This window comes from Scyliorhinus canicula, chromosome 16 (assembly GCF_902713615.1).
Source record: "Scyliorhinus canicula chromosome 16, sScyCan1.1, whole genome shotgun sequence".
Classification (NCBI taxonomy): domain Eukaryota; kingdom Metazoa; phylum Chordata; class Chondrichthyes; order Carcharhiniformes; family Scyliorhinidae; genus Scyliorhinus; species Scyliorhinus canicula.
In genome coordinates, this window is record NC_052161.1 from 54,163,173 (window position 1) to 54,175,532 (window position 12,360).

A 12,360-nucleotide genomic window follows, 5' to 3' on the forward strand; every position below is an offset into this window, starting at 1 on the left:
GCACTAAAACACAGTGGAGAAACATTTGGCATGAATACGTGACCTAATTTCCCTTATCTGGAAGAGGGAGAATATGCCAGGACCTCTGAGATGCTATAATCGTGATCATCTTCAAGAAAGGTGACCAAGTCTGACTGTACCAACGACGGAGGAATTTCCCTGTTGGCCACAGGGAAGGTCATCACAAGAGCTTCTTTAATCACCTTCTTCCTGTGGCTGAAGAGCCCCTCATAGGGGCAGAATGGACATGATCTTCACTGCAGCAACTGCAAGAGAAATGCAGGGAACAGTACCAACTCTTGTACGTCATCTTCTTTGACCTCACAAAGGCCTTCAACACTGTTGACCGCAATTACTTATGGAGTGTGCTCCGTTTTGGCAGCCCCCAAAAGTTTGTCACCATCCTCCACCTGCTCCACAATGACATAGAAGGCCAACAGATCCACCGCAGATTCAATTCACGTTTGGACTGGTTAAGCTGTATCTCTCTTCTGATTCTCTTAGTTTTCCTTGCTGAAATATTCCATCTTGCCCTCAAAAGGCTTCTCAATTGAGTGGAGCTAAACTACAGAACAAACTGGATTCTGTTCAAGCTCTGTCACCTGCAGGCCAGATTGAAGGTCATCCCATCCTCTGTCATCAAACCACAGTATGCAAATGATGCTGCGCCTGTGCACACATGAGCTGCAAGCCATTGTCAACAGATTTGCCACAATGTATGAGAGTAAGGGGCTTACAGTCATAAGACAAAGGTCTTCCACCAATCTTGCCCTGCCACACAGCAACCCATCCCCCCTCCCCTGCAGTTGTAAAAACCCATGATTAGGCCTTGGACAACTTTGACCGCTTTCTATACCTTGGGAGCATACTGTCAACAAGGTTCAACACTGCTTTGTGTGCCCATGCGCAGCCTTCAATCAGTCGACTGAGCAAGAAAGTGTTTGAAGACCAGGACCTCAGACCAGGCACCAAGGTCATGGGCTGCAGAGCAGTAGTGATACTTGCTCTGTAATATGCCTTGGAGATGTGGACAATGTACAATAGACACCTCAAAACTCTGGAAAAGTACCAGCAGTGCTACCTCCACAAGATCCTGCAAATCCACAGGTGCACCAACATCTGTGTCCTCTCTCAGGCCAACTTCCCTGGCATTGAAGCATTATTTTAATAAACAATTTTAATGAGGTATTTTGGCATTACAAACAATGTACAAAGAACAAGAAACATAGTGCAATCACCGACTCCCATCCCGCCAAGACCCGCCTAATTGAAACTTGCTAGTTTGAATTCCATCCTCGCTGCTGGTGCAAATCAAGATTTAAATTGTTTGTTATATGTAATGGATTGTGGTTTAAACAAATGCAGTGTCTCAATTTCTTCTATGGCAGCATTAGACCGATTATTAAAATAAATGTTGCACTCATACTTTTTCCATATCATATTCAATAGCCCTCAGCTAATTGGGGAAATTGACATGTATACAAATTACTGTTACCAGGCTATATCCAAATTTGACAAAGTTCCTTCTGAAAGGCAAATACGCAAGATTAAACTCATGGGCATTTAAGACTAAGAAATGGGTAAGAAATTAGCTGAAGAGAACAGCACAACTTATTACAGGAATGATGTTATGTAAGGAGTAGGAAGTGCTGAGTAATACCCCTGGAATCGGTGCAGTTTTAAAATTTCTAACTTGTATCAATAAGTTGGATTTCTAAGATTAAATTAGGAAAACTGGCATATTAAGAGGTGGGAGAAGTACAGTTGATCAGTCATTGAAGGACACTTGAGCCTAATGAAATAGCTAAATAGATGGTTAAATGCTAAATGGCCAGTGCAGTGGGAGATCCCCCCCCCCCCCCCCATATCAATGATGTAGTGAGTGATAGAGAAATCTCAAGATGTTCATTTTTAATAGTCTCCCCGACTGCCACCAGTCATTCTAGACCACTTGCCCTTCTCCTGGTTGTGACAGAAAACGCAGGTACAAAGACTTGCAGTTAATGAATCATACATTTTATCCTGAAATGATACATCAGCTGGGAACAATTGAATTTTAGGTGCCACTTGCTCATCGCGTAAGAAGATGGTTCTCTCCTGAAGGAATCCAAACTAATATTTTCATTGTTCTTTCCATCATGCATTCATGCTCAATGGTCAAATTGTCACACTCGATCTGTGGAAACCTAATATAGTAGCTTGTTTACGAGGGATAGGCTGATTACTTTGCATGTATATGCAGTAGACCAGGGGTGGGCAAACTACGGCCCGCGGGCCGCATGCGGCCCGCCAAAGGTCTTTATGCGGCCCACCAAGTCATTAAACAAAAATTTTTTAAAAAATTTTTTTTTATAAATTTTTTTAAAAAAGTTAATGGGGGGGGGGGCTGTTGGGTTACTTACTGGTATAGGGTGGATACGTTGACTTGAGTAGGGTGATCATTGCTCGGCACAACATTGAGGGCCGAAGGGCCTGTTCTGTGCTGTACTGTTCTATGTTCTATATGAGGCGCCCAGAATCATAACCGGGTGAAGTTATTTTACTTAATATACTATGCGGCCCTTTAAAATTGTGAATTTCTGAATGTGGCCCTTGCACGGAAAAGTTTGCCCACCCCTGCAGTAGACCGTTGTTCCCAGGACCTAAATTGCAATGCAATACCAGCTTTAGTAAAATTAGCACTTGTGCTACTGTAATACAGGATGCAATGTTGCTGTAATAGAAAAGACAACAAAGCAAACAAATGTGTTGTGAGTCTTTTCCTTCTGCTTAAGTTCTCTGCCAGAAAGCAGATTTGACCCACAGCACCTTGATGCCCACTGCAGGTGGAGCAAGGAAACAGGTGCTGAATCTACCCTTGCCGGAATGGGGATCCTACCCCGTGCTGTTGGCAACAATCTGATTCACACCAGCTGTCCAGCCAATTGAGCCAATCAGTTCACCAAGGAATCAAAGTTGCTTCGGCAATGTACACTTTATATACTTGTTGTAGCCATGAACTATGGACAGCGATGGTGGACATTTCCAATTTCTTTCCTTTGCGTGGAGGTGATGACTGACCAAGAATCTCTCCTGTTCTTGCTGCCTGCCATTGGCTTACAGTGGAAGGATTTTAAAGTTGCTACTCAACCTAGTCTGTGTTATGCACACCTTACTTGACATCATGTCCTGGAATGGGACTTGAACCCAATTTCTGGCTCAAGAGGTGGGGATGCTACCCATTGTGCCTTAGCCCTCCATGTGGCTGAATCAGAAGACTCTTAAGTCAAAGGGTTTGATGCTGAAACTGGGCACACCTACCTTGGAGATTATGTTTAGATTTCGTCAGTAAGGTACAAGGAGATATTTACATTTTCTGACATTTAAATAACCATGATAATTTTTCTCTATACTGCTTCTAGATTTGGATAGCTATTCTTCTGATCACATCATAAATGTGATTTAAGGTTTCTTCAGTTTAGTATTTGCTTAATTCCTCACAATGTGTATAAATTTTCAACAGGACTACTTAAAATCATTTCTGAAAATACATTTACAGTATTACTGTCCTATTTGGAGAAATTCTTTCAATTGTGCATTTGTTTTTCTGGGCAGAAAAAAATTGAATATTACCTTTGTGAGTTCCTTGTGACCTCTGCTGGATGGAATTAATGCACCATGCTATTTGTGTGTTGTGTATGGTGAGAGGTTATGTTTAGTTACTTGTAGTTCAACCTCACATTTATTCTTACTGACTTTTGTACCTTGTGATGGAATTCCATTTATGTTTTTCAATGCAACAGCCAATGGAGTTAAATAAAAATTGTTAGCTTTATTAATGTGTTTTTATACATGGATTTCTCTCTTGCTGTGCTCTCTCTTGGCTCAAACCAGGAATATCTGTTTTTGGCACACCATTGTTCCTAAGTTAATGAATATTAGTGAAGTGAACTTTCAGAAGCAATCAACATAACCTGACCTTTTGCTACTTTGTTTACTTTTTTTTTTAAATAACCACTGCTGAAACAGCATAGTGCAGGAAAATGACCCTGTCTAACATGTTTTCATCAGCTGCTAACAAAACGTGTGATCCAGTGTCACTGGTTTGATTCAGGTTTTTGTTTAAATTTGTGTAGCTGCGTGGTTTTGTTTTAATATTTGTTTTCAAGATGTAGGCCAGTTTATTGCCAATTCGAGTTGCCTCCGCCTTGAACAGCTGCAGTCCTGTGTTAATCATGCACCCATGTGGTGTTTATGTCTTTCTCAAGCAGACCTGCAGCCTCTGGAGCTGAAGGGGCTTTGGCACCTTGACATTACTGTTGACAGAACAGTCACATTACTGAATTTATCTTGGAATCAGCTGTCAATGCGCTTCACATTCATCATGGTCATGTGATCATCAGCACTGTGCTGCTAGTCTGTTTATCAACTCTGTTCCAGTTTCATTCTGTGAAGTGATTCTGTAGATTCTGCAAAAGCATTTGTATCAGCAGGCAGTTTTTCCCCCTGAGTTACAGAGGGGCTAGGAGTATTTCTCAGCCAAGTCTCCTCTCCCCCCCCCCCCCCCCCCCCCACACACACACACACACACTGCTGATGCATTCAGGACCCTGCGTATGTCCCAATGCAATGATTCCATGGGAATTGGAAAGTTGGAACTGCCAGTGAGCCATTCCCCTGCTGCCTGGCTTGCTTCCCTGGATAGTAACCTGGGAAATGTTAGACTGAAAAATCATAGTCTAACTCTAAAGTAACTATACAACTCAGTCACGTTTCCAACTAACATACTAATGAATTAGGAGCAAGAGTAGGTCTTTCTCCCCCTGAGCCTGTTCCACCATTTGATAAGGTCAGAACTGATGAACTCAACTCCACATTCCTGGTTTACTGCTAAACTCTTTGACTCTTCATCAGTCAAGAATCTATTTAACTCAGCCTTAAAAATATTTTTAAAATGTATTTTATTACAAGCATGTATCAAAACCGGTTACAACAAATTAACACCCCGGGAAACATACTTCCCAGCAATCAACCGTTCAGTCTGTACAAAGTTTTCCTCCTTTTTCACAGGAGGAGGTTCCGTTTACCCTACGCAGTGTCTCACTCCATACTCCCCAATTCCCAACTCCCCTACCCGTTTCTCCTTGATCTTGACCACCCGCCCGGCTCCCTGTTCCCCCAGCCACTTGTGTATATATCTCCAATTCTTCCCTCCCCTTCCACATCCGGAAATGTCAGTCGCTCCAACAGGGTGTATCCCGGCAACCTAGGGTACCCCCTCTAGACCTTTCGCACAAAGTCCCTAACCTGCAGGTACCTGAACTAATTTGGCTGATGAGACTTTCCCACCATCGTCGAACCTACCCACATTCACTGCCCAATAATTTTTATTTTAATAAATTTAGAGTACCCAATTATTTTGTTTTTCCAGTTGAGGGGCAATTTAGCGTGACCCACCTAACCTGCACATCTTTGGGTTGTGGAGGTGAAACCCACGCTGATGTAGGGAGAATGTGCAAACTCCACATGGACAGTGACCCAGGGCCGGGATTCGAGCCTGGGTCCTCAGTGCTAACCACTATGCCATATGCCGCCCCCTCGCTGCCCAATAATGAAGTAAATGCAGCAATGCCAATCCCCCCCCCCTCCTTCTGCCTCTGTAGCAGGGTACTCCCGACCCTCTGCACCTTCTCTGCCCATAAGAAACCCAAAATGATCGTGTCCAATTTCTGAAAAAAAGATTTGGTATAAAGATCGTGGGAACCTGAAAAGAACCTCGGCATCATGTTTATTTACACCACCTGGACCCTCCCTGCCAACATCGACTGCAGTGTATCCCATCTCCTGAGATACCCCCCTGGCTTCCTCCACCAACTTCGTTCAGTTCCACTTATGGAGTCCCGCCCATTTCCTCGCTACCTGAATCCCCAAATACCTAAACCTATTCATTAACTTGGGAACAAGGCAGACCCTTGTTCCTAAGTTAATGAATATTAGTGAAGAGAACTTTCAGAAGCAATCAACATAACCTAAATGGCATGCCCCCTAAATTAGCCCGCTGTCCAGCTCATCACCAGGAAAACCTCACTTTTCCTTGCATTCAGTTTATACCCCAAGAACACTCCAAACCACCAAGGACACCACCACCTCCGGTACAAGAGCCCCCGACGGATTCATCATCACATTCAACAGCCATCTTGTATTAATCGCGAGCTGCCTGCCATTCACAAAACCTGTTTGATCTCCTCCAACCACCCCAGGACACAATCCTCCATCCAACCTGCCAACAACTTAGCCAATACTTTCACATCCGTGTTCAATAGTGATATAGGCCTATACGACCCACGTTCTACTGGGTCCTTCGCCTTTTTTAGGATTAGCATGATTACTGCCTGCGTCATCGTCTCCAGCAGCTCCTCCTTCTCCAGCGCGTCATTAAATGCTCCCAACAGATGTGGTGCCAGATCCGTAGCAAATTCTTTATAAATTTTGCCGGGTACCCATCCGGCCCTGGGGCCTTCCCTGACTTTGTACCCCAGATACTATCCGGCACCTCCCTCAGCCACATGGGCCCTTAAAAATATTCAATGACTCAACCTTCACTGCTGTCTGAGAAAGAAAATTCCGCAGATTAATCACCCTCGGAGAAAGAAATTCCCTTCATCTCAGTCTTAAATGTGAGGCCCTTTATTTTTCAATGGTGTCCTCTAGTTCTAGTCTCTCCCACAAGAGGAAACATCCTCTCAGCATCTACCCTGACTGCTCACCTCAGGATCTAGTATGTTTCAGTAAGATCATTTCTCATTTTTCTAAATTGCAATGGATACAGATTCGACCGTTTCAATCTTTCCTCATAAGATAACCCCTTCGTCCCAGAAGTCAGTTGAGTGCAGATTCTCCGAACTGCTTCTAATGTAATTGCATCCTTGGGTAAGGAGACCAAAACTGTACACGGTACTCCAGCTGTGGTCTCACTAACGCCCTGTACATTTGTAACAAAATTTGACTATTTTTATATTCCATACCTCGTTGCAATAAACGCCAACATGCCATTTGCCACCATAATCTCTAGCATACTAACTTTTTGTGATTCATGTACCAGGACATCCAGAACCCTCTGTGTCGCAGAGTTTAACATTAAAATAACATACCACTTTTCTATTTTTCCAACCAAAGTGGACACATCCCTACATTATACTCCATCTGCCTACCATCTCCCCACTCATTAACCTCAATAAAGTGTCTTTGTGTAGACCAGTTACAAAAATGTGGTAGAAGAGAGAATGGACATCATGAATAGAAAGTTAATTGATGGACAGGAAACAAGAGATAATGAATAATGTATTTTGCATGGATTAGAGAAGAGCTAGAAGTGAGGTACCTCGGGGATTAGGCTCACTTTGGCTTGAGAAAGAGAGTGAGAATGGCCTTTTGAGAACAAAATTAATATATCACAAGATGGAAAAAAAGCCTACGACCACTTGCTCTCTATCCTTTGTTTGATTTAATTTCATGCATCTACTGTTTTAATCTGCACCTACCGCCCAGATGCTCATATGTGTGTATATATATATATTTGCAATTTCTCTCCCTCCCTCTCTGCCTCTTGCTCAGAAAGACAAAAACAAAGAGACCGTCAGCCAATTCATGAAATGTCTTGACAAACGCATCTCACTATAGATAATTGGGAAATTCCAGAGCCACCATTATTATGTAGAAAAGAAATTACTCCCACTTTTCACATTCTTTCAAAAGCAGTTTTGCCGGAATCTGTGCAACATCTTCATGATGGACTCACTCTCCAGAATCTTGTTCCATAGGGTCAATCCCCCTTCATGGGTGAGATACCTATTTTTTTGATCGCGTAGATTTGTAGGGCTTGGCAACCAGCATCTTTTGAAATGAATAAAATGACTTCCACATCCTTCGGACATCCCAGATTGCGTCACAAACAGTTAATTACTTTTTGAGGAGCTATCTAGACTTGCTATCTAGATAAATGCATAGACAATTTATGCAGGGCAAGGTTGCATATGGTTTGGTGGTGTTGACTAGGATACCAGTGGAACTCTCAGCTCTCTTCGAATAATGCCATATATATCTTTTATATCGACCTATAGAGGCAGACAGCTAATAGTTTAACATTTGGTATGGAAGGATTAGCAGAATGGGAACACAGGTGGCATATGAAGTAATACATGAGGAAAAATAATAAGGAAATAATAATTGAAATACACTGAAGACTGTGAAGTTCCAGAAAGAGGGCAAGTGCAGAATTTCTTGTTTTGAAAATGCAGGTAGAGCCATTGAAAGGTCTATAGTATTGTGTTTTTCTATAAAAGGAGAGCACAAGACCAAAGGGGTGCGAAGTTGCTACATGGCAGTGCTTAGGTGACAGAGTGGTGTGTACAGTTTTAATTGTCACATTAAAGAAAATGCATTAAAAGCAGAGAGAATAGATCGCACAGATTAACTAGATGATGAGAGGAATGGAAATCTATTATGAACAGAGATTTGAGATAACAAAACTGTTTCTGTTGGCATACAGAATGTTGAGAGAGATCTTTTAAATAGTGAAGTATTTTGATAATGTGAATAAGAAAAAACAATTTGCTTTGGTTGAAAATTGATGAAAAGTGGTCTATTTCAGGTTCTCGTGCAGTGAGGAGAATGGTTAGGGAAATCTTTTCATGTAATTTTGGAAGAACATGGGGTGGTTTTACAGAGGGAGTAGTTGAGACATCAACTATAGCTCTTAAGGGACAGCAGAACAGCATTTGATGCACAGGAAGGAAGGAGAACACAACTATGGAGTTAGTTTAAGACTGCTTTAACTAAAAAATTCAATGCAAACTCAATTAGTGAGGAGGTCACCTTCTGTGTTACCAATTTGTACACTTCTGACTCTACCTTTTGGTGTAACAAAGTAATTTCCAAAAGAAAAATACAGAATTTTACCTTGCATTCCAAGACCAAAGTGACCTACTGGAATCCAAGTCCTTATTCTTTGTTTATAATGGGCACAAATGATGCAAACAAAGCCTGGAAACGGAAGGGCGCATCATGTAGGGTGGGTTCGTGGCTTTAATTGTCACGTTTTCTTCAATGGAAACAAATCTAGACCACCCACATAAACTGCAATATCATGGGATCTGGGGAGGAATGTACTAATAACTTGCATTTATTTTAAGCCTATTCCTATCATCATTATTATGGAAAAATGCACTAGTGTAATTTTAATACCTCACTCTTTACAAATGGCTGTTGGAGGTGAAATAGCCTAAAGAGGAGGATATCTGATGAGGATAATACATACGAATTAGGAGCAGGAGTACGGCGATTCAGCCCCTTGAGCCCGCTCCACCATTCAATACAATCACGGCTGATCTGTCGGCCTCAACTCCACTTCGCAGCCTGCTCTACATAACCCTTCAACCCATTACTAATTAAAAATGTATCTATCCCCTCAAATATACTCAAAAATCCTGGCATCCACTGCACTCTGGTGTAGTGAATTCCACAGATTCACGACCTTTTGTGAGAATTAATTTCTCCTCCTCTCTGTTTTAAATCTGCTACCCCATATTCTATGACCTCCGGTTCTAGATTGCCCCATAAGAGGAACCATCCACTCCACATCTACTTTGTCAATACCTTTTATCATCTTGTGCACCTCGATTAGATCTCCTCTCATTCTTCTAAAATCAGGAGAGCATAGGCCTAAACCACTCAATTCATCTTCATGATACAAACCCTCACCTCTGGAATCAATCTAGTGAATCTCCTCTGAACCACCTCTAATACAACTACATTCCTCCTCAAATAACTGGACCAAAACTGTAAACCGTACTCTAGGTGTAGCCTTATACAGTTACAGCAACATGTGCCTACTTCAATACTCTATCCCTATGAAGGCCAAGATTTAATTTGTCTTCTTATTACCTGCTGTACCTGCATACTAGTTTTCTGAGATTCATCGAGGACACCCAGATCCCTCTGTACCAAAGCACTTTGACAGTTGTCTCCATTTAAATAATAGGTTGCCTTTTTATTTTTCCAACCAAAATGGATAATCTCGCACTTATCCATGCTAAATGCCATCTGTCAAATTTTGTCCCACTCACCTTCCCTATCTAGATCCATTTGTAAATTTCTTATTTCCTCATTGCAACTTACCATCCCAGATACTTAGTGTCATCTGCAAATTTAGCTATAGCACCTTCTGTTCCTACATCCAAGTCATTAATATATATTGTAAATAGTTGGGACCTGAAGACTGAACTCTGTGATACCCCACTGCTTACATCTCGCCAACCAGAAAAAGACCCATTTATCCTATCTCTCTGCCTTGTCGGTTAGCCAGTCTTGTGTCCAAGCTAATAAGTTACCCCTAATTCCATGTGAGCTTGCCTTGTGCAGTAATCTTTTGTGTGGCACTATATCAAATGCCTTTTGGAAGTCCAGATATACATCTACAGGATCCCCATTATACACTTAGCTTGTTACATCTTCAAAGAACTTTAGCAAATTATTCAAATACAATATATATTCTTCTTAAAACCATGCTAACTCTGCGTTTTGATTTTCTAAATTTCCTGTTATTACTTCCTTAATAATCAATTCTCACAATTAATCAATGACAGATGTTAATCTAACTGGTCTATAGTTTCCGACTTTTTGTCTCCCTCCCTTTTGAATAAGGGCATTACATTTCCATTTTTCCAATCCACTGGAACCTTTCCTGCATCTAGGGAATTTTGGAATATTATAACCAATGGATCCACTATCTCCACTGCGACTTCCTTTAAAATGCTGGCCATCCCACGGGGACTTGTCTGACTTCAATTCCAATTGTTTGTTCACTACATTTTCTCTGTCGATGATGATTTTTATACGTTCCTCCCTTTCTATTACCTCTGCATTACTGGTACTGGTGTCCTCCACTGTGAAAATGGAGGTAAAATATTGATTTAATTTCTCCAGCATTTCTCTGTTCCCCACTATTAACTCCCCAGTCTCATCCGCCAACATTCACCTTTGCTACCCACTTCCCTTTTATCTACTTATAGAAGCTTTTGCTATTATTTTAAAATATTTTGTGCTAGTTTTCTTTCATAATTTACCTTTGTTCTTTTTATTACTTTTTTTAGTAACCCTTTGTTGATCTTTAAAAATTTCCTGATCTTCCAGCCTGCCACTGGCCTTTACAATATGGTATGCCTATGGATGTTTTTCCCCGTCTTCCAATCTGTTATGCTTCTTGAAAGAATGCTCGAAGTCGTCTTTAAGTTAAAGGATGGTTTATTGTGCTCCACAATAAGTTACAGAATTGCACTTGAGAATATACTGCTCTTCAATTTTCTGCAACTAGGCCCAAAAGACTTGCAGCCCTGAGCTCAACTTCCACGTCCTGCCTCCTTAACCCTCTGGTCCAAGTGGGCGAGGGCGGGCCTTCGGCGTCCCTCTTATATGTCCCCGCGCTGCCCCCTGGTGGTACTTCCATTTCCCATCAGCCCCTTCTGTACACACTCAGGCGAGGATCACTACACAATCTATCTACTCTCTGGAATATATTTTAGGTGGGATAAATTGAATATCTCCTTAAACAACTGTCTCTCCTCATCAACTGAAATGAAATGTTTACAAGCTTGAATTTTTGGATTATTCTGAATCATCTTTGATTGGACTCTTAAATGTTATACAAGTCTGTTCAGTGTTTCCTTTAATATGAGCGAAACGTTGGTTTATTATATTTTTCACCTTGTTTTAGGTCCAGTTGTTTATGTTTTGGATCTTGCAGACCGCCTCATCTCCAAAGCATGCCCATTTGCGGCAGCTGGGATCATGGTGGGTTCAATCTACTGGACAGCTGTCACCTATGGAGCTGTGACTGTTATGCAGGTAATGTACAGTAATTTGCAAATAACTGAGAAAGCATCTTGAATATTTATTTTGTTTGTTTGGTGGTTATGCTTTGTCAAATGTACAGCAAGCAAAAAGTTTGAAATCTAGATGATCCTTAGGATCTAATTATTATCTGTCAACCTAACACAAGAGGAGATGGCAGGAGTAAACCATAGCCCATCAAGCCTGCTCTGTTATTCAATGCATATGACTGATCTTGGGCTTCAACTCTACATTCTCACCAGCTCCCATAACTCTTGATTCCCTGAAAGAGAGAGAGAGACCAAAAATCTGTCCATCCAAACCTTAAATGGAGCATCCACAACCCTCTAAGACAAAGAATTCCAAAGATTCTAAGACATTTGAATGATGAAATTTCTCTTCATCTCTGTCCTAAATTGTCGCTCCCATGTCCTGAGACTGTACCCATGTGTTCATGATTCCCCAACTAGTGGAAACAACATCTCTGCCTACCCT

At 41.5% G+C, this 12,360-nt stretch overlaps 1 protein-coding gene across 1 annotated transcript in view; it reads left to right on the forward strand.

The window, feature by feature from the left end:
• The window catches only part of march5 (membrane-associated ring finger (C3HC4) 5), a 152,338-nt gene that overhangs the window by 118,900 nt on the left and 21,078 nt on the right, over positions 1–12,360 (forward strand). The window contains exon 3 of the mRNA XM_038821337.1: positions 11,750–11,880. Within this exon, the coding sequence (XP_038677265.1) occupies positions 11,750–11,880 (131 nt within the window). The remainder of the gene's footprint in view (positions 1–11,749; positions 11,881–12,360) is intronic.